Source organism: Condylura cristata, unplaced genomic scaffold, assembly GCF_000260355.1.
Source record: "Condylura cristata isolate star-nosed mole 26May11 unplaced genomic scaffold, ConCri1.0 scaffold00024, whole genome shotgun sequence".
Classification (NCBI taxonomy): domain Eukaryota; kingdom Metazoa; phylum Chordata; class Mammalia; order Eulipotyphla; family Talpidae; genus Condylura; species Condylura cristata.
This window is the reverse complement of record NW_004567125.1, coordinates 2035602-2063199: the sequence shown is the minus strand read 5'-3', so window position 1 is coordinate 2063199 and position 27598 is coordinate 2035602. Positions and strand designations below refer to the sequence as shown.

At 56.1% G+C, this 27598-nt stretch overlaps 1 protein-coding gene across 1 annotated transcript in view; it reads right to left on the bottom strand.

Annotated features, from left to right (window-relative positions):
* ELN (elastin) overlaps window positions 1-15475 on the bottom strand; it is a 28583-nt gene extending 13108 nt beyond the window's left edge. The window contains exons 1-16 of the mRNA XM_012728886.1: window positions 15382-15475; window positions 9582-9632; window positions 8687-8716; window positions 8122-8154; window positions 6124-6150; window positions 4947-4982; window positions 4283-4435; window positions 3923-4027; window positions 3777-3839; window positions 3024-3071; window positions 2108-2179; window positions 1757-1786; window positions 1268-1339; window positions 755-796; window positions 326-385; window positions 15-59 (exon numbers count right to left, since the gene is read on the bottom strand). Of these exons, the coding sequence (XP_012584340.1) occupies window positions 15-59; window positions 326-385; window positions 755-796; window positions 1268-1339; window positions 1757-1786; window positions 2108-2179; window positions 3024-3071; window positions 3777-3839; window positions 3923-4027; window positions 4283-4435; window positions 4947-4982; window positions 6124-6150; window positions 8122-8154; window positions 8687-8716; window positions 9582-9632; window positions 15382-15463 (949 nt within the window). The 5' untranslated portion in view covers window positions 15464-15475. The remainder of the gene's footprint in view (window positions 1-14; window positions 60-325; window positions 386-754; window positions 797-1267; window positions 1340-1756; window positions 1787-2107; window positions 2180-3023; window positions 3072-3776; window positions 3840-3922; window positions 4028-4282; window positions 4436-4946; window positions 4983-6123; window positions 6151-8121; window positions 8155-8686; window positions 8717-9581; window positions 9633-15381) is intronic.
* Between the last annotated feature and the right edge of the window lie 12123 nt (window positions 15476-27598).

Genomic DNA, 27598 nt, shown 5'->3' with positions numbered 1-27598 from the left:
CTCGAAGTACTTACCATATTTTGCTGCTTTAGCTGCTGCTGCAGCCTGGGCACCAACTCCTGGGGGAGGGGGAGGGAAGAGATGCTGAAAACTGTGGCCCTGCTCCTCCAGGGCCCAGCACTCACTCCACTCCGGGAAAACCACTTGTGCTCAGCAGTGGGATGCCCGGGGTTTCACACAGCGGAGGCTGGAGAGCCACCCCAGCAGGCTCCCTCTCTGGTGCAGGCCGGGCTGGTCTGTTTCCAGAAAGACCCTGGCCCATCTCGGCCCCGGAGCTGGGTGATCAGGGCTTTTTTTCCTGGCAGTGGGGTGACGTTCTCCTTACCTGTGCCTGTCGGGTACCCGGCCTTGCCCCCAGCACCAGCTGCTCCTCCAGGCCCATAGCCTGTGAAACAGAGAGGCTGAGGCCCCTGCCCCTCGGGGGTCGGGCTGCCCTGAACCTCTATCCTGTCAGCCCAGCCAGAGTTAAAACAAGCCTAAACGTATGTGTGAAATAATTATTCCTGGTTTACACGGAAGACACAGAGGCTCAGAGAAGAAACTTGTTTCCCAAGGCCCAGAGATGAGTGGGAGGGTCAGGATTGAGAACTGGACTGTCCAAGTTCCTTGTTCCTGCTCAGGGGATTCCCATCCCAAGACCCTCCCTCTCCCCAGCTCAGAACTCTCCGAGCCCAGGCTGGAGCCACAGCTCCCTTGTCAGGACCCTATGGCTGGAAAGAGCCACCAGCCCACACTTTAGGAGGGTGCTACTCACCATAGGGCAGTTTTCCAGTGCTGTAGGGCAGTCCATAGCCACCTGAGGAGAAGGGGGCGGGCTCAGGGGCTCCCCAAGGCAGCCTCGGGCCTTGTTGAGTGCCTACAGGCTAGGTGGCTGGCCTCCCACCACAGGCCCTAGCGCCTGGCACTCTCCGTCTGTCCCCATGCTGAGGGTCGTGAGCAGAGGCTCCCTGCCTCAGAGCCCCCTGGGAAGCCCATTGCCCCTCGTCCAGCGGATCTTCTAGGGTCCTTACTCTCCATCCTCGACTGGAAGCAGCTCATCGGAGCTGGTGGTGAGGGAGCTGATGCCTGAGGGGGCTTGCCAAGAAGAGTATTTCCTACCACCAGCACCAATGGCTTCTCTACAGGGGTGTCTGGGTGCGCACATGCATGTGGACCAGATGTAGGCTTCAACACCCAGCTGCCCCCAGCTGCCCCTCAGAGACACGGGAGGCCAAGCAAGTCTCCCCCGCCCCTCAAGTTGATTTCTCAACACCGATGGGAGACTTACCTGGCAACTTGGGGGCTTTGATGGGATACCCCAGAGGGACTCCAGGCTGCTGACCCCCAAAGGGCCCAACTCCTGTGGGAACAAGAAGGGCAAACTCAGGTCCCAGCAACTTGGATGAGCCACGTCTGCTCGGCCCACAGCCCTGCTTCCCACTCTGCACAGACAGAAGGAGCCCACACTGCGTCCTGCTAAAGGGTGCTCCTACCCCTGGGGAGCTGAGTACTCCCCAGGACCGGCTCTGGAACAAGGTGTAGGATTCTCCTTCTTCCAGGGTTCGGGCCACAGGGCCGGCAGCCTTGGCTGCATTTGGCATAAATGTGTGGGTTTTGGGACTGCTATGTGGTCAGAAGGCCTGTGACTAATGCTGTCGTGTGCAGAGGCCAGCCAAAGCTTGGAGGCATGAGGGAAATTGGACAGGCCCACCCCTCTAGGGCAAGGCTGCCCCCGGCTGGCCTACCCACTAGCGTGCCCGTGCAGCTAAAGGCTCACCTGGGATTCCACCGAAAGGTCCACCTGCACCTGCAATGACAAGATGCTGTCATGGAGCCCTGTCACCATGGTGCTGGACAGAGAGGCACTGCTGGCTGGCCCCAGGCAGCACCAAGGGGCAGGAGGCAACAGCTAGTTCTGCCCAGATCTCACTGCCCACACTGCCCTCACTCTCGGTGAGGACCCAGGAAGGTGTGCTGCCTGTCTCGGTCACCTGTACCGACAGCATAAGCAGTGCCCGCCTGGAGGGCCCTGAACCCAGGTACCCCCACCCGCCATTACTCCAGGCCAGAGGTCCTGAGGGTGTGTGGAGATCCTGACCATGCCCCCCTGGTCCAGCTGATTGCATACCTGGGCCCTTGGGCTTGACTCCTATTCCAGTAGGAACTCCAGGGAGCACCCCCACGCCTGGGAACCGAGCTCCTGAGGAGGTGTGGAGTTAGGCAATGAGGGCAAGGTCCAGCTCAGCACCCATGCCCCCTCAGGTCACACAACTGACTTTCTGTGCAGTCAGTCAGAGCCCCAGCTCATGGGGTGACTTTCCTTCCTTGTCTGACCCAAGGCTAGATGACTGAGTTTTAACCCCATTTCCAGCCACATGAACTGATGCCTCAGCTGGCTGCTCTGAGTTGGAGTCAATTTCAAGCCGTCCTACACACCTTTACTAGAGAAGGTGGACGTGAACCAGCTGGTGTGAGGGGGAAGCCTATGCCCTTTGGGGACTCTCTCATGAAGTTCACTCACAATCTAACCTGAACTGCCATCTGCTGGGGCCCCAACACCCCATCTGCCAGCATCCGGGGCTCCCACCTCCCCTGTTTCCCTGTGACTGGGCCAGGAGGGGCCGAGAGCCTGAATCTGGGCTTTTGGGGGAATTCAGAAGATCACATGTTAGGTGGGGTGGCCAGGCCCTGGCAGGGAGAGGAGGTGAGAGCACTGAGGGTCCCCCACAGGGCGGATATGCTGGGCGGGGCCCTGGTGACTCATGGCTTTTGGGAAACAGATGGTCACACTGGAAACTTGGTGAGTCCTCTGGGACCCCCCCCTCTGTCTGTGACGGTGATCTGGGTTTGGGCGGGATGGTGGGGGCTGGCTGCCCTTTGTGGAAAGACCCACAGGGTCCTAAGTCCTGAGTTTTGGAGTTTAGGGAAACAGGGCCGGTCAGGATCCACACTCTACTGCCTTCTGCTTTGGGGGGAGGTAAGGTCCTCCAGGGAGGCCAACAGGGGCTGCTTCCCTTGCCATAGGGTCCCCTTCTTGCACTCACCTGTTCCGGGAAGAACTCCACCTGGGTATGCACCTGGCAGCCCCACACCTGTGCCCAGAAAAAGGAGGAGCAGTGAGCAGCAAATCTGGCCTCCAGGAACCCCTCCCTGGCTCTTCCAGGGTAGGCAGCTCTGGGGCTCCCGAGCCAGACTCGCGGAGGCCCTGCGGGGGCGGCTGGGGACATGTGGCCGGTGGCCGAAGCCGTCTTCCCACGAGTTTCGGAAGTCATCTGCCTCCCCTTCTGTGCGTGGATTTATCTTGTCTCCTGGCGCCTGTTTAAATGGCCGGCCCAGCCCACCTCTGGCCAACAGCTTCCAGATGTTCCCTCCCTGCTGTGTGGACTCAGGCAGCCTTTTGTTCAACCTGAAGTCACTTCCTAAAGGGCTTGGTGCAGAGGAACTTGCACCAGATGGAGAGTCAGTACCCCGGGCCACCCTAGCTCTGGGGCTGCCTGAGCTTCTCTGCATCGTTCCACTCTGAGCCATCATGGCACCTGGCAGGTCTCTGAGGTCTCTTTCGCCTCCAAGGTCCCAGAAGAGGGACTCAGAAGGGAGACTGGGCCACCTGTGCCCTGTTTTGGACAGGGGCATGCTCTGGACCTGGCTAATCACCCCTCCACACCCCCCCCCAACTGTCCCTCACCACCATCCCTGCTCTGCAACAACTAGGGTGCTCCCTTCCTGCCCAGTGTGGAGGTGGGGGGCCCTGGCCCTCCCAGATTTCTGCCCTCCAGCCCCGGGGTCTGCACACTAACCAGGGACTTTCCCAGGCTTCGCCCCGACTCCGACTCCTGCTCCGGGCTGAGGCACCACAGCACCTGGCATGGAAGGGGATGCATCAGAGTGGGTTGCACCAGGACCTGCGGCCTTCATCTGAGCAACTCAGGCCTGGCCAACACACCTGTAGACACTCCTAAGCCACCAACACCACCAATGCCAGGGACACCTCCGACGCCTCCGACACCAGCGACACCCCCCACGCCGCCAACACCACCGAGTCCAGCACCTGCAGAACCGGGAAGAGTGGAGAGCGAGGGTCACACTAACAGCAGAGGGAGGCGAGCAGCCTGGACTGCATGCTGCAGGCCTGGCACTGCAGGGTAGCCCTGCCACCCTCCGAGACTTGGGTACAGCTCATTGCCTCCCCGAGTTGTAGTAGATTGGCGATGAGGCTCCCACCCGCCCACCTCCCAGCGAAGGTTCTCAGCAAAGTGGAGAGCCCATCGAGGCCAGAAGTCTTGTCCCAGAGCCTTACACTCACCAGCCTTAGCAGCTTTGTAGGCTGCAGCAGCACCAGCAGCACCTCCGGGGACCACCCCCCCTGGGAAGGCGGCTCCAGGTGCCACTCCTCCTGGGAAGGCGGCTCCAGGTGCCACTCCCCCTGGGAAGGCGCCTCCAGGAAAGGCTCCCAGCCCTGCAGAGAGGAGTCCAGGGTGAAGTCCCAAGCCCCAGGCCACCTGGCCCTGCCCCACCTGGGAGGCCCAGCTCAGGCTCTTGTGCCTTTGCAGGACTTCCAGGCCAAGTGGCCACTGCCACTCCCAGGCCGGTGGTGAGGGTTGGAGAGCAGTTTGCACTTGACTGTACCCTTTCATCTGACAAAACTGCACGGTCTTTCAGGGTCCAACTTCTGACCTACCCCCTTCAGAGAGCCTTCCTGAAACCCCACTGAGCTGAGACACACCTCTAGGGTCTTTCAGCCCACGGGCTTCCTCCATTCTGTCCTTACTACTGCGTTAGAATATACCCAGAGCCCAGCTGTGGCTGCTTTGTGCCCTGGGCAGCTGTTTGGCCAGATGATCTCAGCATTCATGCCAGCGTCCAGCACAAGCCTGGCCCAGCCCCATGGACCCTGACCACCTTTCAGACTGGCCAGGTGCTCTGACTCTGGCACCCCGAGGATACCTTGCCTGCGTGTCAACACTAACCTGCCCCAGGGCCTCCGCCTGCGAGCGCTCCAGCACCTGCAGGGAGAAGCAGGCAGGTGAGGGGAGGCTGGAGTGAGGGTGTCATTCCTGGACCCGTGAAGAGGGGCAGGAAACTGACAGTCTGTGGTCAGTATGCAGCCACTCAGGCCCCTAAGCTGGGCCCAGGCCTTTGGTACTTGGGAGTCAAGCCTGATTCAAAGCAGTCTCCTTAAGGCCCAGCTCTGCGGGCCATGCACATGTTATTGCATGGACTCTCCGTCACGTACCTAGGCCAGGCCTTAGTGTCCTAGAAGGTGACCCAGCAGAAACTTCTATAAGGGCTGGAGCTGAGAAAGTCTGCCAGCAAGGCCTTACCCAGGCCAAGGCTTTCCTGCCATCACCATTCGTACCAGTACTCCAGACCCTCCTTTCTTGTTCAGGTGCTTGGATCAAGCCACACCTCCGCTCCTGTATCTGAAGCCTCTGTCTCCCACCATTTATCTTTTTGTCCATCCAGGCTGCCCTGCCATCCAAGAGTCTCCTCACTTGCAGATGGATGCTAAAATGTTTATGAGAAGCCAAATGGGTCCCTCTGGCTCTCTCCTTCCCACATCTGGGCCCAATTGCTCCATCTCCCCCTCCAGGGGACATTCCATGGCCTTGGCCAGGACTGATGGGCAATCAAGTTGGAGTTCACAATCGTGCCGGATTTGTTTCCAATTATGTGAGATTCTCTTCTGCAAGTGCCAGTCCTGACTGCCAGGGCCCCAAGGCCAAGGGGACCTCCCTGGGGATAGAGCCCAGACACGAGGACTGCTGAGCCCCAGAGGGTCTCCCTGGCTTTCACTGCGTGTGTTCTCTCCCCTTCCCCCTCCCTTCCTCAATTTCCTACTTGTGTGAGCTAACTCCTCTAAGTCCAGGGGTAACTCAGTCAGCACCCCTACAAGATGGGTCTCTAAGTCTGGGCAGGCGTGGTGACGCCAGTTCACTTCCCAGCACAGGCCCTGCCCTTCCCCAGTTCCATCAGGAGCTTCTCTTGAGCCAGGCCTGCTTCCTGAGCTCCACGAGGGCAGGAGACATGTTCAGACCTTTCCTGACCACAGGAGGACTGGCCCTAAAAGGCCTCCTGCCCTTTTCCCAGGTTCCCTTGTGGGCTGAGCCGCTCCTTCTCCTCTTCCCTTCCTTCCTGTGGACTCACCTGGTGCAAATGCCCCGAGTCCAGCCCCTGGAAAGGAGGAAAGAGGCATGAGGGGTGGGCAATCCCATAGCTGGGAGCCCAGGGGCCTGGCCAGCCCAAGCTTCTCCCTTCTGACGTCAGACTTCTCCCTTCTGACTCAAATCCTGCTGCACACTTACTTCCAGTGCACAAGCAAGTCTCTGTGACTCAGCTTTCCCAATACCCAATGGTCATTATGCCCTGACCGTCCGGGGCCCAGTGAGCTTGCGAACAGAAAGCACTGAGCGCAACCTGCCAGGGTGCCCAGTAGGTGACCCTTCCTGTGTCTCAGGTGGGTGGTTGGCCTCCAGCTGGTGCTCAGGATGTGGGTGGTACCGGCTCCCAGCTGCCTGGTCTCCTGCCGAGAGCCAAGGCAGGAGACCAACCCCCTCAGGCCCCCACAGAACAGCTGCCAGGCCACCCACCGTCTACTCACCAAGGGATTAATTGGCCAAGGGATTAATTGTTCCCAAGTCCGACACATGCTGCCTGCACTCCCGTCCACCCCGCCGGGGGCAGGCCCAGACTGCCACACACCAGGAAGTGTGGCTGTGGGGTCCTGCCCCAGCCTTCCCAAGCCTGAGTCCCCAGGCCAAAAGATGACCTGGGCGTAGGGGCCGTGGAATCCAGACCCTTTTCATCAGATACCTTAAATCCTTCTGCTTCACTCCTTTACCTGAGGCTGGAATTTCTTTTGGACAGCTAAACTGGCTCTTTCCTCAATGCAAGTCTCACTATAGAGGCTGTCATTTATGGGACTCTGGAGGCAGTTTTCTCCATCTTCCCTCACTGTTCAGTCACAGCTTGGCAGGGGAGCTGCCAGTGGGACCAACCGAGGCCCGTCTAGCTTTAGGGTAAGCACAGTCCAACTCCCGCTTTGCTGATCTAGCCTGCTCTGTATTCTCTCCATCAACAAAGATCCTGTTAAGATGGCTCAGCTCTCAGGAAGACAGGATGGGGCTTCTGCAGGAGGAAACGTGAACCCTAAGGGATCCTGCCTTGCAAGCCCCCACCCCCACCCACAGTACCCAGGAAAGCCCTGGTCCAGTCTGCCTGCCTCCCGCCCCCCCACCCCCACCCCTCCCCAGCACGCTGGCTCTCTATTGCCTGACCCCAGCCCTGGAGTTTCACAACCAGGGAAATCTTGGTCTTGTAGATTCATTTGCACTTGGATCATCGAACTTTGTGATTTCGTAAGAGCTGTTGGACATACAAACTGTGTTCTGGAGCCTTGGGTTTCGGCGCTGGGAGACACAGAGGGGGAGAGCCAAGGCCACATGTGGAGCCTCTCATGATGGAGACATAAATCTGCAGAGACGCTGTTCCCTCCACCTGCTCCTCACCCACAAGTGCTTCCTGAAGCGCCCTCCCTCCCTCCCTCTTTCTTGGGGATTATTCCTTGGGCTGATGGTGGACCCCAGGAGCAAGGCCAGGCAGATCTAGCCACATCTTCTTACTGGAAAACTCCATGGTCTGGACACAGCTGGAGGGGAACTGGGATTAGGATGGGAGTTCCTCTGGGGCCAGCATCAGGGTTCAGCCTGGGGTAAAGCTCAGGGCTTGGTCTGGGCTCAGATCGTCACCAAGGTCAGGTCTGTCTAGGCTCTTTGCCTGGGTTAGAGAGGGCTTGGTCTGGGTCAGAGGATGCCCCAGGAGGAGTCTGGGCCCTACCATTTGTGTCTGAGCTCCAGAGTGATATCTATAGGCCTGGCTGCCCCAGGAATACCAGCCCAAAGCCCCAGCAGCAGGGCTGTTTCTGAAACTGCAGAAGAGAGGTGCTGGGCTGCTGGGCACATGGGCATGGCCGCATTGGTGCCATACAACAACAGCTGCCTCCGGCCTCTGTCCCTGGAGCCCAGGGGCATGGTTCCAGCTTGTTCACACCTCTCTTCCTTCTCCTGGCCTTTGGATGCCTTGCTGGGCACTCCGCTCTGTTTCCCACCCCCACCCTTTCCTGGAGCTCTGAGGCTCTGAGCTTACCTGGTTTGGGTGGTTTGCCTCCAGGTCCCAACGCTGTAGAGGGAAGAGAAGGCAGTGAACAGTGGTTCTGGTTGCAGTTTTATTTATCCCCCAGGCCAGAGTGAAGGCATTAGGGAATTCTGCGCCAGCCCCACCCCCCGCCCCCCTGCCCAAGTCCTAAAAGGGCTATCGGGGAGGTCCCGTCTCTGGACAGGGAGCCCATGGGAACCTAGTGTTTAGTCACAGGGGTGGAGAGCCTGGCTCTGCTTTGACTTGTGGGTTACACACTTTGAGACTCAGTTTCTCAGCTTCCAAAGGGGACAGTGACATCGGCTCAGCCCATCAGGGATGTGGTGGGCTCAGAGGGCATATGAAAGAAGGCAAGGCTGCAGGGAGAGAGCCCAGGGGGAAGGCTGGGGGCCATGGATTCCAGTTCTCAGACAAATCTCCCCAGTGGATGCTTGGTCTGTGAAACAGGGGCCCTTGCTGCGTGGGCCTTCTGGGGTTCTGAGATCTGAGGATCTCGATGGGCTAGAGTTTCACCAGCTGCTGTCAGTGAGGAACCAGGTTTGGTTTCTGAGCTTACCTCCTGCTCCCAGGCCTCCGACGCCAGCCCCTGTGTTGAAAGAGAGAGAGAGGCTGTTAGTGCTGCTCACGGAAACCACCCCAATCCAAGGTCACGTTTAACGCTCCCAAGCTAAGTGATCTCTGTGAGCCTCAGTTTCCTCCTTGGGCCAACAGCCCCCGCAGCGTGGGCCTGGGGCCCCAGGAGTCACCTTCCTACCGACATCAGTTCTGAACACTTACGTAAAAGCTCCTTGAGTATTGAAAAGATTACTTTAAAATTTTCAATTGACTCTAAAGGTGGGTTTCTGGCTTTTCATTTCTGCAAGCGTCACTCCTACAAGCCTTGCTGCTGGTGGCTTTTTTTCTCTTTTCTGCCAATTATTTCCTTTGAGTGGATTCCCAAGAGTGGGGCTAACGTTTTGAGGACTAGGACTGGCAGGAGTGTGAAGGGCTCCATTTCTACAGCCTCACCCACTCCGCAATAGCCGTCAGAAAGTGAGCTCCTGACAGCTGTCATGCTGACTGCTTTTCAAAGTAGGAGGGGGGCCCTCCCTGGTGGTGCAATGGGTTAGGACACAGCACTGCAAGCCAGCTGCAGCCGCTTCAGTGTGGGTTCGATCCCAGGCCTCAGAGGTGACCCACATGGAGCCCTGCAGACCTCTCCTGTTTCGCCCGCTGCTCCCCTCAGCAGTGTACTTCATGGATCTGCCTGTTCTGCAACCCGCTCTGTCTTTGGCGAATTTTCCACCACCCCTGCATCTCTGGCCTGTACCCCAGTTCTGTATGCATAAATAAATCAAAGTAGGAGGGACTTGTGGCTCCTACTTGCCAACTCTCTTTCATTCTACAATGTCAAATGTGCTTTTCTTCCGAAGTCATCATGATCGGTTTCACTCGGGCCTGGGGTACATTACCTGGGTAAAAGACTCCACCAGGAACCCCACCAGGAATGGCCCCTGGGACCCCTGGAAGGAAGCAGACAGAGTCCTCCGTTAGCCAGAACTAAAACTGTCAGGTCAGGATGTTAGCACATGGCTATAAAGCAATTTATGTTTATAAAGTATTTCTCATTCATGCTTCTGGAAATGATCCTGTGAGGCTGGAAGGGCAGGAATGAACATCTTCATTTCAACAGTGGTGAGCTCAGGCTCAGAGCGCTTAAGGAGTGCGCCTGGGGCCACACAGCTGGGGAGGGATGGAATCTGGCCTCCAGCCAGCCACTCTGAGTGTGACAGTACTCAACTGCCTCACCTGCTCTGGCTGCCCCTTGGAGAGGGCCCAGCATGGCCTCGCTGGGTCTGAGCCTGTTTCTCTCCGGCTCCGGGAGGGCAAGGGCAGCTGAGGGAGGGCGGGCAGGGCCGCCACAGTGACCGCTGCCAGCAGAGAAATGGGCCATTCTCACACTGATAGGATGGCGTGAAGTCAGCGTCCCAGTCGCTGGGCAGTGGGGGCTGGGTGAAGTTTCTGGCTGCTTGACACAGGCTGTCTCAGGAGGCGCCGGGCCCTCCGAAGGAGGGGGAGGGGGCAACATGAATGAGCAGGGAGAATAGTTTCCTAAGGAAAAGCTAATTCATGGCCCAGGCCACGGGCCGCCGGCCCAGCCAAGAACACGAGCTCAGCCCCCACAGACAAGTGACGTGCTCGCTGAGGACGCTGTGATGCCAGGCTGCAGACCCAGCCTGTGCATCATCGTCAGGACAGCAGACGGTCCTGGTGAGGACCTGGCCCTGGCCCCACCACCACAGGAGGGCCATGACCTTGACCTGAGTCCTGAGCCCCAGCACCACCCTGCTGAAAGGAGCACGGGCAGGGTTGGGGGACAGTGGCAAGCAGCTCTGTAGTGTGTCCAGAGTCCTCGTGGCCAGACGTCTGGCCTCCATGGCCTGCGACACTGCCCAGCTGGGCCCGGCCCCATCAGCCCCAGCTGCAGCCCAGCGGGGTAGGAGATGCCAAGTTGTCATGGCCATCCTGTGCCAAAGCCCTGGCGCCACCCCTCCTGCCCCCCCTCCGGCCTCAGGCCTGCGGCTGCCCAGGAACTACAGTGCAGGCCTGGAGTGTGCAAGCAATCTGGTCAGACTTGGGCCTCGAAGCCGTGGCCCCAGGAGGCTGGGCCTGCTGGGAAAGAACGCTCTGGCCCTGTCATCGCCTGCCAAGCGCACACATGGCCTGCCTCGGGGCTTTGATGCCTTCGCTCCCTGGCTCCGGCCTCCAGCGCGGAGCACGTCTAGTCTGTGCCTTCCCCTGCTGTGCTCCAGGCTTTGTCTGCCCCAAGCTCGCCTTCTGGCCTTTGCTGCGCTCTCCTCACTTCTCTGCTCTGACTCCAGAGCAGTGAGCTTGGTGGTGGAACAACAAGGGATCTGGACAACCCCATCTGATCTCTACCCTGGCTGGGCCACTTCCTACCATCTGGGTGACCTTGGGCAACTCACTTAATCCCGCTGAATGTCAGTTTCATCTTTAGCAAGGTGGGGCTGCTAACTGCTGCCTCTCAGGTTTTTTTTTTTTTACAAGTTATGGTGTAAGACACGTTACCCTCTGGGCCTGGCACACAGTCATTGCTCAAAAAAAAAAAAAAAATGTGGTGACCCTTTGCTTGTACTGCACAACACGGGGCCTGAGCCCACGTATCTGGTAGTACTGAGTGAATGGGTGCTAGGTGCGGGTACCTCAGGATGTGCCTGTGGGTCGGGGTCCCACCTTTCCCATACCCAGTGACCCCACGCCTCTCTCTGCTTGACCAGATGTAGCCCCCCTGCCTGGCTGAACCCCCACGTCCTTGGTCACACACTGCTGTCTCATACCCTTGTTCCTTCTCTGCCTTCCTCTCTCCTGAGGCAGGTCCTGTCTCCCCACCTTCACCTTCCCCCCACTTCCCACTTCCATGATTCAGATCCCAAAGGTAGTCGTCAAACCCCATGCCTGAACCAAGACAGTCTGAGGAGCTAGGGAATTGACCCCCATCTTGCACTGAGGAAATGGGTGGTGTAACAGATCCTGCATTGCTGGCCTCTCTTCAAGTGCGAGAGAGGGGAGAAGAAAATCAAGCAGTCAGTCAAGGGCTTTTGAAAAAGATAGGGGTCGCCTCCGGGGCCCCAGCAGGACCTCTTCCTTCCCACCTCCACTCCTTGGCAGGAGTCGTTTATCCTGCCAGGAACGCCCTCACCTCATCCCAAGTCTACCCTTCCACCCAGGCTGAGCCTGAGCACGTTTTCCCTCCTGCCTTCCCGAGCTTGCGCTGCTCAGCTGGCCCCAAGCAGTTGGCCTGCAGCACACTTGTCTTGTTTTATGTGGGTTTGGCTCATTTCACTGGCGAGCCTAGGGTGGGACTTGTCTCTTGCATCTTAGAATTATGATCCTAGAGTCTGTGATCATAGCAGCCTTCTGGCTGAGGCTGAAACATCCTCTGCAAACTACTCCGTTGTGCTCCTGCTCGCACGCCTCCAGGGACAGGAAAGTCAGGGCCACACGGATGCTACCAGCTACCTGAGGTGAGGGCTCCCTCCTGCTGACATGCAAGCTGCCCCTCTGTCTTGCCAATTCTGCCTTCCAGAGCCCCATAGACAGTGGCACAGCCCCTCCAACATTGACTTTTCAAGGCCTAACTCAAATGTCACTTCTGCAGTGAAGCCTTCCCGGATTTCTTGGGGTTCATGCCTGTTTGCTTCTCCATCACTGCACCTCTGCTTACAGGCTGCCCTTCCCCCCTAAACAAAATATGGGGTGAGTAGAAGAGGGAAAATTCAAGCTATAAATGTGCACTGGTAACATGGGACCAACTGACACAGCAGATTCTGAATAACAGAATAGATTGTTCTAAAAATGCACATTTCTACAGTTCTCCTATTTCATGCCTTTTTTTTTTTTTTCAGTTGTTATATTGTTGGAGCTTCCCTCTGTCCTAGGAGATAAGCTGGGAAGGGATATTTCTGCCCTTTTTATAGCCTGGGAAGCCAAGAGCCCGTGAAGGGAAGCTCTGGGACCTACCGTTGACCCTGGTCAGGCGCAGGGCCTTTTGCCTGGGCCCCAGCGTCCAGGATCAGAGATCTGGGAGAAGGCTATTTGGAGTAAGCAGCGGGCCAGCAGGGCTTGGCAGGGGGCTTTGCCAAGCCTAAGTCCAGGGGGTAGGCTTGGGGAGCAGATAAGACCTCATGAAGCTGTTTGTTGTTTGCATGGAAAAAGCTGCCAAGGCTTTTTCAAAAACAATCTGTCCTCCAGAGGGTGACTGTCCCCTCCCTCCTCTGGGCAAGGCTGCCCTCCTGCCTCCGCTCCAGCAGACACAGAGAGCAGGATCACTCCCACCCGAGGCTCCCCAGAGTCACCTGGGCAGCTTTATGAAACTTCTAGGTCTGGGCCACAGACCCAGCAAAGCCGGAATTCTCGGACCCTGCCTGGGAGTTGTTGAGTTTCTGGGGTAAGTCTAATACGCAGCCAGGGTTGAAAACCTCTGTTCCAAACCATCTTCAATTCCAAAATCAGGGGGAAAAACAATGGCTGATATTTCTGGGGGGAAAGAATTAATAGAGGGAGACCTGATTTAACATTTTTCTCTTTCCTTTTCAATGGCATGGGGACTGGGGGCAGCTGGTCCTCAAAGTCACTCTGACCCACCCTAAGCAGGTCGAGACGACCCTGTCATCGCAGTCTTTCCAGGCAGCCCCTTTCTCCCCTCCACTGACTGCATGCTCCTTTGGAGCCAAGGAACTTGTGGGGTGCTACCTGTTGGGGTGGGGGAGACTGAATTTCCCAGGGCAGCCAGACGCGTGGCTGTGTGTGAGAGAGAGAGAGTAAGCATGTGAAAGTGTGAGAATGAGTATGTGTGGTGTGCATGTGGCTCCTCCTACTTCCCAGCTTCTAGATTTTGCCCCAGAACACCTCATCAATTCACACAGCCCTTATTTGGATCCAGTTCCTCTGGCGACTTGGGACAGAGCTGAGATTTATGTTTGCAAAGGAAGAACGAGGTCAGCAGAACATTTACTGGTGTCACTAAGGACACAAAGAGAGGGCAGATTCTATTCTAGGGAGTCTGTCCCCCAAAGAACCCAACCCAGGCCTCCCCCTCTCCAAATGTTCCTGTACCTGCACCCCACTCCCTCACCCTCTGGCCTAGGCCAGACAACAGGTTAATACTAATCCTGGGGGGCTGCCTTGGCCTGTGTGAGCCTCAGTTCCCCCACCTGCAGAGTGAAGATGGTCATTCCCAGCTGTAAGGGTTCTCGCGTGCTCTAGGTGCAAGCCCCTGCTGGAAGGCAGGTGTTCAACAGTCACACCTAGAGCAGGTTCAGCAGCGTCCTGAGCTGCAGGTCCCTGGAGCTGCAGGTCTCCCGAGCTTGTCTCGCTCCCCTCCTGGGCCCCACCTGAAGGTGTGCACGTCCCTGGCCCGACCAGAAGCTGCCCTGTGCAGGAAGCCCTGCTCCCAGAGGTCCTGCCAGCCGGCAATCTCACGGAAACAGCTGCTGCTCCTGCCCAGCCTCCTACTCCAGCCCTGCGCCTGGCCCCGCTCCACCCTGTGCCCCCAGGCCCCCACTGATGTCTGGTTCTCATGACCAGAGGACTCCCACAGAAACCAGACCCCACCCAGCTCGCCCTACCAAATGGCGCCTGAGCCTGCAACTCTCTTCTCACGGCCACTGAGCCCCTAGGGAGCCACTCCCAGCCACACCCCAGCCCCAGGTGTATGACTGCCCCAAAGGGGTACCTTTGCCGTCTGAGGTAGGGCACACACCAGGAGGTCCAGGACTGACCTGAGGTCTGCTACAGCTCCTGCCACTGTCACACTCCCGCTGCCCAGAGGTGGACATGTCCCCCTACCCCAGCTTCCCAGGTTCCATACCACACCCCTCACACACTTGGGCATGCAAGCACACACAGTCCCACGCACAGTGACAGTCCACACGCAGTGACACACCTGGCCACCAGAGCTCCCATGTGTCTCAGCCTGTTGAGGGTGGCACATGCTGACAGGCACTTTCACTGACCCCACTGTACACACCCACACACACAAACACACACCTGTCCAGGACAGTCTGTGAACACATTCACCTCCTCCCAGGAACCTGCTCCACTGTCTGGCCGTCTATTTGGGCAGATACACACATGCGCACCTGTGGAAGGGCACACAACACACTTGTTCAGTCTCTCACACACGCACACAGTGCTTGGAAATCCCGGCCCTCCTCACCAGAGACAGATCCCAGTGGCAGTTTTCCAACCCACAACCCCATAATCAACCCTAGCCTTCCTCAGAGGGGCTCATGGCTTCCCAGGGGACAAGGAACCTGCCGAGCTCACACAGCTTGGAGGCTCAGCTGGCCAGGTCCCTTGTCCCCAGGGCACACATGCTCACCTGGCTGGGGCCACAGCTGTGCAAACTGCTGTCGCCATAGGACCCGAGGGGGCCCACTGACCCTCCCCTCCATGCTCCCAGTCCCCTTGCCGGGAGAGCAGCCGGGACAGAGCAGTGGGGATCTCGGCCCGCTCAGGACAGCAGAACCTGGACAGTGGGTCGGGACCACTGCAGCCTGTGTGACAGGTTCCTCGGCTGCCTGGGCTACCTCTGGGAGGGGGAGTTCACGGGTCCAGTGGCTGAGGGGCTCCTGCCTAGGACCCCTGAAGACTCAAGACGGAGGCTGCCCTCTCCTCCGTCAGTCCAAGCACCTGGCAGGGAGGCCCAAGGCCGCGGGCCGGGCCGGCTGGGAACAGGGCGAGGCCTACCTCCAGCTTGCGAGAGGCGCACAATGGACAGCAGGAGCAGGAGGACTCCAGGGCGCAGGGCTGCAGCTGTCAGACCCGCCATCTCGGGGAGAAATGCCCTAGCCCGCTCTCCGCGCCTCGTTTTATCCCCAAAGCGTAATTGCTGCCTGGTCGGCTGAGGGAAGGAGGGAGGGAGAGAGGGCGGGCTGGAGGGCGGGAGGAGGGGGAGGCCTGGGGGAGGGGGCCGCAGGGAGGGGGGCAATTACGAAAGGCCCGGCTCACAAGCCTCCCGGGCTGGGGCTGACTGGACTGTGGACTTTTTTCCTTAAAACACACACGTTCGTGCGCGCGCGCGCACACACACACACACACACACACACACACAGTTTCCCCCATCTCTCTGCTTCCCTCTGTGGCTGTTCTCTCACTGCTGGCCCTGTTCCCGCCAGAAAGTGCGAGGGGGCCTCTGCCAGGACAGCCCTCGGGAGAGGAAGCAGGAGGGAGGGCCCTGCAGCCCGGCCAAAAATCCCGGCCCCAGCCAAGGCCTGAGTGGCCAGGCCCCCGCCCCTCCGGCTGGGCCCCGGGCCCAGTGTGGGGACACAGGCCAGCTGTCCCGCGCCTCTGCCCCCACCCGGCCCTCCAGTCTCCCCCAACACCCCCAGACCTGGTTAGAGGCAGTCTGTGCAAATGCGGGAAGGAGCCCTGATGGGCACAGCTTGGGTCGGGGCCTGGGGGCCAGTGTCTGCAGAGGCGAGGGACTACAGAGACACTGCTGTTCAGTGAGGCACTGGGGAAGACCCTGCCACACTACGATGCTGCTATGATGCTCTACATAGGCTAAGGTCTCAGCCTCCTACCTGAGACTGGAGCTGGGTGTCAGGCAGGTCTGGGGTCCGTGCTGGCAGAGATGAGGACTCTGCTAGAGGAATGGCTTGGGAAGTCCTAAAGTGCCCTTGGGTGTTGTCCTCTGGGTCAGCTTGGGGCAGGTGGGGTCCCTGATGCACCCCAGGGTTTCCTTCTGCATGGATCGAGTTCTCAGTCCCCTAATAGGCCTGCACAAGCCAGTGTCTGATAAAGCTCAGGCTGGACGCTCAGGTGTCCTTTAGGAGACCCCGTTTAGACAAGCTCCCCCATATTAGTTGCCCCCCACCTGTCCCAATGCTGACACTACTAGTCCCCAGGCCAGACTAGCGAGCTGCCAGACTGTAGCTTCTCTCCTCTCCTGGCTGTGAGGCTCAGGGATGACATTCCTCTGGTGATCAGGAGGGGGCAGCCCTGAGCTGACGCAGCTGGGACTGGCACTTCAGGAGAGCTTGCGCTTGTCTCCTGGCCATGAGATCCCTCTGGAATTTTGCCATGGATTGGGATAGGGAGCTGGAAGGAGAGGAGGGTCATGTCTGCCCCCCAAAGTGGGGAAGAGATTTGGGCGCCAAATTTGGTGCTGGCCTACACCATAGCTTGTCAGGGACAAAAGTCAAGGCCATGAGTTCTGTGAGGTTTTCCTTGCATCCAGATGGAGAATGGGGGAGGATACAGCCATTCACAGGGAAGGAGTTGAAGGGGTCCTCTGGCTGCTGGGAGCAGCATGCCAGTCTGGAGGGTTAGCAAGGTCGGCCAGGAGTGGAGACAGATGGCCATCTTAGGTGGGGCCTAAGGTTACATTCTGATTCCAGTACTTTCGAGCGTGGTAAACTTTTCATACAGCTTCAGCCTCCTCATTGGTCAAATGACATATATCCCTGCCTCAGAGGGTTATTGCAAAGATAAATAAAATGTGGTCCAGTCTTTCCACGCAGTGCTTGCTGGAGCCAAAATGGTCTACACTGACCTGCTGCTGGACAGGCCAGCTCAGGTGTGCGCTGCAGGCACCGCTTGCCTTCAGTGTAATACCTGGCGTGGCTCTCTCCAGGTCATTCCTCTCTCCACCTGGTCTCAGGTTGGCAGCAGCTCCACGAGTTTGAAAGGGAGTGGGCATACTAAGAAAATCATCTGCAAGCTTACATAGCAAGCCCTTACTTCCAGGGTAGTATATATATATATCCTCTTATTCATGGATATCTTTAGGGTGGTCTATGGACCCCAGAAAGCCCTTGTTGTTGGGAGTAGGAGCTGTTTGGGGTTAGGGTCCTGAGATTTGGAATCTAAGAGGGTTCCTGCTGGGGGTGGAGTAGGTCAGGGGGTGAAACTATTTGCCTCCCCCTTCCCAGGGAGAAGGAAAGGGGTTCTGGGGAGAGCTGGGCCCCACTCCTCTCGGGGGCTGTGACGTGGGCAGGAACTGGCTTTCAGACTTGCAAACCGCAGTCTGTTCAGAGTCTTTATTAATTCCAGGACTGAGAGAGAAGCTGGAGCCAGCAGGCTCTGTGGGGGGATACAGGAGAGCTGTGGAGGGGCGCTTGCAGGAAGAGAGCGGAGGCTGGTGGGCTGGACCTCCCTCTGCAGGGCCGGGGCTCTATGTCCCGTCCCCGTCTGCAAACTCCCTTCCTCTCAGAGTCTGACGCTTATTGCAGGAGCTCCATTGATTGTTATCCAGCTGGGCTCTGTACCTCTCAAAAGGGGGCCTAGATTCAGAATCCAACCCATTAAACCGCTCATGTGGTACAATTTAACCCAATGCATTAAAACTGTTCTGTAAAGACCACGAGTCTCAGGTCCCCACCATTCATTCTGCCACACATTCAAGAAACCAATGGCCATCCTCCATTGTTCCCTGCCGCCTTTCTGCTGTGTGGGATCGTACATACAGAGCTGCCCACAGAAGGCTCCCAGAGCACCGAATGCTGAGCAAGTGTGGCTGCACTGCTCTCACAGGCAGGCCTCGCCCGCCCACTTTACCCAGCACCCAGGTGAGTCGGAGACAAGCCGTTGCTCCAGCAACTCCAGCGCACCTGCGCAGGACAGAGCCGCCAGCCTCCTGGGGGCCACGACTGTGCCACGGCTGTCCTGAGAGCTGCCTTCCAGCTAGCGCCGAGGCCTTTGATTCGACTTCTAGGCCCTGCGAGACCCAGCTCAGGTTCTCTGCAGCTCTCTCCTTCCTCCCGCTGGCCGGTGGCGCTACTCCCTGTCCCCAGAGGCTTCTCCCGAGGGCTGGGCACTGGACCTTTGTCTGGGAGGTCTCCTGATGCTTGGGTCTGCATTCCTCAACACCCCTGGCCCCCAGGACCTCTCTGAGGGCCCTTGGTGTGGGTCTCCTTTAGTTAACCTTGGGGTTTCAGCTTATTGTCCTCGGCTTATTATTGCAGCCAAAGGTGGACCTGTTTCTGTCTCCCTGATATCGTGTGAGTTGGACCATAAGCGTAGCTGAGTCCTCTGGGAGATGGGGAAAGAGGCTACCAGGGTGAACAGGCCTCCAGAATGCCTGGTTTTGGTTTCTTTTGCCCTCTTCTCTGCACATGCATCTTTATCCACGGGGTGCCAGAGGCGCTGTCTACACAAGATCTTGTCCCAGTGAGACACAGCATAGGGCTAGCTTGGGAAGCTAGGAAATAGCTTAGCAGGACCTGCTGGGCCCCCTCCCAATGTGTGGGGCCTCTACTCTACGTCTCCGTGTGAGTGAGGGGCCTCCCGGCCAGCTCCATAGAAACCAAGGTCAAGGTGACGCGAAAGGTGACTTTCTCATACATGCTCAGTGAGGTTTGGAAAGGAAGTGAACATGGTTGGTGTTGTGGGTTCAAGTATAGATATTCTAGGAGATAATCAGCAGCAAGATCAAATGGAGAACCCCGAAATATCTCCCCCCAACCTTCCCTCACCAGTGAAACTCAGCAGCAGACATCAAGGCCAGAACTTACTCTCCCATGATTTTAAATTTCCTAGGAGCCACATAAATTAGAAGAAACCAAAAGTGAAGTTGGTTTTACTGCGATGCTCTATTCAACCCAGTATAGTAAAATACCGTCATTTAAAGATGTTTGAGAAAAAAATTATCAACGAGAGGTTTTGCATTCTTTTTGTACCAAGTCCTAAACCTGGTGTGTATGTTCACTCGAGTGTATTTTAAGGGCTCAGCAGCCACATGTTCCCCAGAGTGGACAGCACTGCTTGAGACCACCAGGGGATGGACAGGGCGGGCCTGGCTTAGGAAAGTGAGGAGGAAACAGCCAAGGTGACTCCTACTGAGAAGGGAGAGCTGGGGCTGGGTGGGAGGGTGGGAGGGGCGACAGGCAGGGAAGAAGGCCCATTCTCAGGGGCTGGCACAGCCATGACAGGCAGCCCCAGGGGAGAGCAAGCCAACTGCTGCCCAGGGCGGATTCTGAGCAGCAGCCGTCCAAATTCAGCCCTGCAGCCCCCCAAACAGACAAAAAACAAAACAAGGCCGCCTCTGCAGCCTGTCCTTTCCAGAGGCAGCGGGAACCTTCCAGGGCAGGCCTGAGCGGAAGGAGCCTGCCACAGGGACAGGTGTCAGACTTCACTGGAGGTAAAGTGTCTGCGGCTGAAAATAGACACGCGGCTGCTGGCCTGGGCCACTTGTTAAGTCTCACCTCATCACGCGGGTCCTCGCAAGCGAGCGGAGAACAGGCTGTGCTAGGCAGGGGCTTGGCGGTTGGGGAGGGGTCTGGAATTCAACACAGGGCGCTTTTGCAAGCCCCTGGCTGGGGTGCCGGGAACCATGTGGGTGCAGCGGGACCCAGTGTTCAGTGATGGGGGTGAACCTTGATTAGTTGTGTGGGAGTGGGTTACCTAGTAACATCGGATAGTGGTGACGCCACTGAGATTCGCCCCAGAAACTGCATGCCCTCATTTCCTCTTAGGGAGACTGGGGCCCTTAAGATTGAATACTTATGTCTGTAAGAGTCTAGCATCCTGCAAGTGCTCAAAGGTAGGATGGGGGTTCATGACACCATTTCAGGCAACTGAAGCCGCCGGAGGCTGCGGGTGGAGGTCCAGGGACAGCCCCCTCCCCATAAGTACAGCGCGCCCACACCCCGGATGCCCCCGCCTCAAAGCCGAGCAACCTTTGAGATTTCTGATCCAGCACCATCTCCGCAGTCATGCCTCTGCCTGGTTTGGGTGTTTGCATGGCTGAGTCATTTGTCAGTCTGGGTCCTTGGCCGGTGTGGGCTGGGGAGGGGGGGTTGTCCTGGACTGGCCGTTCTGCCCCGTGCTCTTCCCACATCGCCTCACGGGCTGTCTGCTGCGGTCTGGAGGGAACATAGCGAGCCAAGCTGCTCAGCGCACCTCCTCCCCATGGGACCTGGGATGGAAGAGTCCAGAACAAGCTTCTCATTTGTTTGACACTTGACAGTTTACAAAGCACATCTCCATTTGCATTGGGGATATTATTATCCCAGTTTATAAACATGAGGGTTAGGAGCTCTGTCCACAAACTCGGGCTGCCAGAAAGAGCTCTCTGTATCTCCTTCAGATCTCTTTAATTTTAACTCGGAGTCCCCGTCCCATGGGCAGGCAGCAGTAAATTCCATCCCAGTTACTGGGTCTCTCTGTGTCTACCCTCCACCCATACTCAAATCCAGGCGTCCTGCAGGGATCCTGAAGAACAGAAAGGCCCTGGCTTCACTGACCCCTTCTTGGGAGCCTGTGCACTTTTGTGTACCCTGGGAATGTGCTAGAATCTTGCCAAGTCTGGGAGCCGGGACCTGGGCTATCTTTGGAGATGTTTGCAAGAAGAGATGGCTCCTGGGACCCATAAGGGACCCTTCTGTCCCCAGCATGGGGATGCTTGCTCAAAGAGAAGGGGCTCAGGCTGCTCTGGCTCGCATCTTCTGCGTGTGGCAGGGCAGGGCACAGGGGGACACCCACAGGAGTTTGTTCAGACTCTAAGTGGCCCAGTTACTCAGGTGAGGAAACTGAGTCTCCAGGAAGCACACAACTGGTAGGAGCTCACCCCAAGACACGTGGCCTGGAGCTTTGGCCTCTGGGGGGCTTCATCCCACCAGCCACACAGCTCTTCAAGGGGGCGATGGTCCCATGGGGGCACACTCGGTATCTGGAGACCAGGGCTCTCCCTCCCTGGGCTGGCACAGAGTAAGGCGTAGGGTGGGCTGCCTGCCCTAGTATGGCTGTGCTGGCCCTGGGAGCTAATGGGCAGAGATGTCCATCCCCCCTCCCCGGCCCATGCTCCCTCAGCATTCCTTTATCACCTAGCCTCCCCAAACCTCAGGCCCAGGCACCCTCCCAAGAACCTGAGACGGGGACACTGCCGGGAAGGAGCTCTCTTCCTCCGGGGTTCTGCTGGTCTCCATCCCTACATCACGTTTGACCACTCCCTGCCATGGGCAGACCCTTCCAGCCAGGCCCGGAACCCCCGGCTGGCCTGATCCTGTGGCGCTGGGCGGGTCCCACAGGGCGGGTAGAGCAGCTGCCAGGGTGCAGGGTGGGAGGCAGGCAAGGCTGGGCCAGGGGCTCCCCCTGGGCCTGGGTTATCTACATCCTCCGTCACTCTGTTCTTCATATTCCTGAGTTGCCCACTGGCGGGTCCTCTGGTTCAAGAAGGGGGATGGATGGGGAACTAGTATCTACTGATCGGGAAGGACTCTGGGATGGGAATGGGAGCAACCAGGAAGGCTTCCTGGAGGAGATGGTGCTAGGCCTGAATCCCTGCTCCCTTCTTTTCAGGGGCGATGTCTTCGGGGTGGTGTATGCAAAAGCAAGCAGTCGGAAGGAAGCCCTGCTGGAGCTTGCCCCTCAGCCCACCCAGGCTGCCTGCTTGTCTGCCTTCTGAAAGCCTGATCCCAACTGTCACCACCCTACTTACAGCCTGAGCAACTGACTCAGAAGACACTGGCCCTCCCCGCTCAGCTCATACCCCGTGGCGCTGATAAAGATGTTTTTATGCTCTAACACCACTTTTCCACTTACAAGTTGTGGTCATTGGTGGGGTGTGAAATTGATTTAGTGGGTCATGAACAGCATTTTAAAATAAGATTAGAAAAGAAAAGAAGGGAATAGAAAAGAATAGACTCAGAGAATAAGGCAAGTGATCGAATCAGCATTGTCTTGAATCTTCTGCCTGATTTATGTGCTTGCATGTGAGGGCTGGATTATGATGAATTTTTTCCTGCATGTCCTAGAAAGTCTGGAAGATGCCACCATACTGGCTGTGCCCACTGGGGGGAGTTGTCCTGCCCATGGGGGCATGTACAAGGAGATGGAGTGGACATATGAGTTAATAAATAAGTTGGGGGGAGGGAGACCCCTTTTGCTCTTCACCTCTCTACTCTGCCCTAATCTTGGTTATATGTCAGGCGCCTGCCCAGCTGATAAGAACTGGGGTCTTGGCCCCCAGCTGGGGTCACCATTGTTCTCAGGTGGGAGCTGTGCCTGTTTCAGCAACAAAAGCCCTCCAGGCTCCCCAGAGACCACCTGAAACTGACATCTTGGGGGTTCAGTGATTTCTTCAGCGCCCTAAGGAAGGAGGGGGGCGGCAGTGCTGGGTGGGCAGGTTCCCAGCCCCACCCAGCCTATATCAAATAAGACCCAGTTTTGTTTGTTTTATACCTGGGCTTCTCAGGCACGTTTCCCTTGAAGAAAAGCTTCCGGGATTTAAAGATGAAATCCAGCACCCTGGTGGGCAGTCCGGGCTCTCGCCTAGACTGATCCTGTCCCCGCGTGACCCTGTCCCTGTGCGACCCTGGGAAACCTCTCTTCCCTCAGGCCTTGAGACCCTGCTGAACAGCTGGACAATGTGGGTGCAGATGGGATAGTGGTTCTCAAAGCTGGCTGTGCATAGAACCCCTAGGGGCTTCTTAATCCTCCTATTCAGGTGTGACCCAGACCAGACACTCAGAGTAGAACTCAGGCATTGGTGTTTTTAAAACTTCCTGGAGCGTGCATGCCAGCAGAGCCTGAGAAACCCTGTTCTGGGTCACCTGTCCGCGAATGACCCTGTGACACAGGACTCTGGGTCAGGCCAGCCTTGGGCTTAGCAAGCTCTGTGACCACTGGTTCTCAGCAACAACAGCCCTTCCTGAGCACAAACTTGCTAGAAGTGCAGCTTCTGCTTATGGAAACAAGAGGAAGTCACCAGAGGTTTCTGGAGGCTGTATTTGTCCACTCTGGCTGCCACACAAAGAGCCACACACTAGGGGGAATTTCATGAGGAATTCATTGTCCTATGGCCCTGGAGGCGAGGAGGTTGAGATGAAGATGTTGGGGGGTCCTGTTTCTCCCGAGGCCTTGTTTCTGCTCAGCAGATGACCACTCCTGACTATGTCCACACATGGTTGTTCCTCTGCAGTTGTCTCTGCCCTGCTGTTCTCTCCTTACAAGGATACCAGTCATATTGGGTTAGCGCCCATCCTAACAACTTCATTTTAACTTAATTGCCTCTTTAAAGATCTTCTCTCCAAATACAGTCACGTTCTGACTGGGCTTAGCAGGGGGACACAGTTCAGCCCACTCCACAGGACTTACGAGGACCTGGGAATGGGTGGTCACTTCCTCTTATAGGCTCCATGGCAATAAGGAACATTCTGGAAGTAAGTTATCTGGACACCGGATGCCTTTCCTAGTCATCACAGGCTCATTGCATTTAACCCCTGAAGGCAGGTCCTCTGGTTCTGATTCTTTCCTGGGCTTGTGGGGTGGGTGTGAGGTACTGTGTGTACCTCCCGAGACAATACTCAAAATGCCCTGTAAGGAGAGCAGACCCTCACCCACACTGACCTCTGTGAGGTCTGTCCCCTCACGTTGTGTGCAGATCACAGTTTCCCGGCTGGTGCACAGTTCTTGTCCATTTCTTTCGAAATAGTCTTTGGTTTGGGCTGAGCTACCATCCTTTCCTCATCAGCCCCTGCTGGTGAGAAAAAATAAATTTATGTTGCTTTAACACAAAGTTTGTGGTCATTTGTTACTGTGATCCCAGGAAACAAATGAAATAATCCATGAACATGAAATAATAATAATACAATGGAATAAAAGGAACCACAAAGTGTGGACTCTTTTATTGCTGATCTTGTATCTGTGAGATGTGTCCATGTTATGTGTAACAAGAGTTCATTCCTTTTCATTACTGTGCATTATTCTAGCTCATAAATAGCTCATGGATTACTTACCCCTTCTACTATTAATGTCCACTTGGATTGTTCCCATTGTTTTACTGTTACAAATAACGCTGCTGAGAACATTCTTGTTTTATTGTGGTCATGTGTCCTGAGTACAGAGCTCAGAGTGGAATGGCAAGGCTTTATGGTAATTACAGTCACGCATGGTTTAACGACTGGGATGTCGTCTGCCAAATGCATCATTTGGTGATTTTATTGTTGTGTGAACATCATAGAGTATATTCTATAAACCTTCATGGTGTAGCCTACTATACGCCTAAACTCCCATCCAATATGGGGTGCATAGCTGACTGACACATGATTGTATGTTTTATTTTTTAAGATTTATGGTTTTTTTTTTTAAGGGATGGTACCATTTTACATTCCCACTAATAGTGTGTGAGAGTTGGTCCACATCCTGTTGACACTTAGAATTGTCAGTCTTTACATATTAGCCATTCTGGTGGGTGTCTGTAGGTATCTTATTGTATTTTTAACTTACATTTTCCTGATGAGTAATGATGGGTAACACCTTCTCATGGTTTCTGGGCATTTGAGCATCCTTGTTTGTGATGTACCTGCTCAAGTCTTCTGTCCACTTTTTAAAATTGGGTTGTTGGGAATATCCTTTTGATTTATAGGAATGCTTTATCTATGCTGATACAAGTCTAGGGTTAATTGTACGTGTGAGAAAGATTTTTCCCCACACTGTGATTTTCCTTTCTTCTATTATTGTCTTATGATGAACAGAAGCCCTTGAATTTGATGAAGTCGAATTCATAGATCTTTTTTCCAGTGGTCAGTTAGGGCTTTCTCTGTCCTGCTAAGAAATCTTTGCCTACCCAAAGGTCATGAAGATATTCTCCTGGGTTTCTTTTAAATGCTTTATGGTTTTGCATTTAAAACACACACACACACACACACACACACACACACACACACACACACACACACATAGGTCTATGATCTTTAACACAAGAACATTTTAAATCTCAACAGAGTCAAGCCTCCGCCTGTCCACCCCACCCCTCCCAAGCTTGGTGGCCTCAGTGTTTGGGAAAACTTCCCCCCTGTGTTGCCAGCTGCGCTGCCTCTTTCTCTGGCTCCAGACCTTTCTCCAGGCCCTGGAATTAATGAAATCTCTGAGCTGCCTGTGGTTTTCAGTCTGAGTGCTGCTTCCAACCTCTGCCAGGATTCAGCCAGCAAGTGGGGTCTCCCATCCCCTCTCTATCTGATTCTTTTCCCTCCTGCTGCAGGGCTCACCAGTTAAGTCAACTCTGAACCCCCAGACTGAGAGAAGTAATCTCCAGGAGGCCTCTCGACCCTATAGTTCCCCACTCCCTAGATCACCCCACGGCCTCCAGTCTCTTCTCACTTACTCATAGACTTATGGGAGAGGGAGCTTTCTTTTCCCAGCATAGCAGCTAGGCTCCATCATCAACCACATTTGACTGCAATGTCTACCTTAAACAGTGTCACAAAGGATTCTGAGGATCTCCAGGTTCAGCAGGTGGGAATCAGATAGTGGCTTGGCAGTGTGTCCTGGGAGCTGACATCATCTTTCATTAGGATTCATCAAAATTAGAATTTAAATGACTCCTGCAAGGGCACTCAGCTATGAATTAATAGAGATGATATGGAAGTCGAGCTATTACACATCCAACAGAGAGGAGTGTGCTTGTTTGATCACCTACTATATTTCAGACCCTGTGTTGAGCATGGGCGATTTCCTGGTGAACAGAACATCTTTTGGTATATAGCCTAGTCCACACAATTTCCTTGACTCCCATATTCAGTAAATAGGATTAACAACTCAGGGGTAGTATGGGGGTGTCTGCCAGTTAGGGAGCCTGCTATTACTCACTCCTCCACCCTCTAGCTCCAGGCCCTAGGGTGGGATTATAGAACAGTTTAAAAAGTGAAACTTGGTGAATAACCGAGGTTCTATAGTTGAAAAATGTTTTTTCCTAGGTTACTTTTAGAAGATGGGCTCACAAACGAAGCCTGTGGACAAAAGGATGTGAAAACTCCAATTACAAATGAAATGGACCAGGGGGCTGTCAGGGCTCCTACAAAGGTCTGCAGGAACTGCTCAGGCACCGTGTGCTGCCCCACCATGACCTTCCCCTCCCCCCACCCCCAAGCTGACCTCAGGGCTCTCCACCCTGCCCAGAGGCACACCCACACAGACAGGTGCACACACACGAAGGGACGCACTCAGGACACACAGTCACATAAGCACATACACAGGAACACATGCAGACATAGACACCCCTCTCTCCCTTCACCCTCACCTCCTGTCCCCCATTTCCAGCAGAGTAGATGAAAGCAGGGATCTGGGTTCACATATCTTAGGTCCAGGGCGCCTCTGTTCTGCTTTGAGTTCATTGACTTGGGACAAGTTACCCTCCCTGAGGCTCAGTTTCCCCATCTACTAGAGGTCGGGGAGGAGTCCTGAGCATGCACACTACTCAATAAATGTGGTTTAGCTATGTCCCCCCTACACCCCCAAACACACACCCCTCGGGGCCCCACTCAGACCACTGGCACAGGCTTTTCCCAGAAACTGGGGCAGCAGGAGGGTGTGGCCAGGCCCTTGGAGTCTGGAGGAAATTCATCCTGCAGCCCCCTACCCCGAGCTTGGCAGTGAGCCGGGAGCATGGTAGAGACGCAATCAAAGCCTTTTATGGGAAGGAGGGCAGGAGGACCAGGGTTTTGCGCTTAATCTCCGGGTTCTTTCCCTCTGGGAAAGCCCTAATTTGTTTCAGAGGGGCAGGTCTGTTGTTTTCTAGACCAGGTAAGAGGGGAGAAGGCTGTTGCTGCCTCCACAGGTTGAGAGGGGCCTGGGAGGTGGGCCCCAACCCTGCTGTAGAGCCACTGACCAGGGTCCACCTGGGCCCTTGCTGCCCGCCAGTCCCCCTGTTCTGAGCTGCCTTCATGTCCATCACCCTGGCTGGGGCTGGGCCAAGCTCTCGCTCGCTGGCAAGGGCCAAACCAGGGCCGTGCCAGGCTCAGCGGAGGCCCTGGGCCAAGAACAGCAGAGTCACTCTCAGGAAAGCTGGGGATTCAGCTGCAGGCTGGGGGGGGGGGGGTCTCAGGTATCTGCCTGAGATAAGGCCCTGAGGACAACTGTCCAGCTGTGAAGAACTATGAGATGAAGGATTGACGTGAGTCACTGCCCTGGGAATAGGGGGACAGGACACTGCTTGGGCTTAAGGACCATCTTCAGGGGGCAGCAG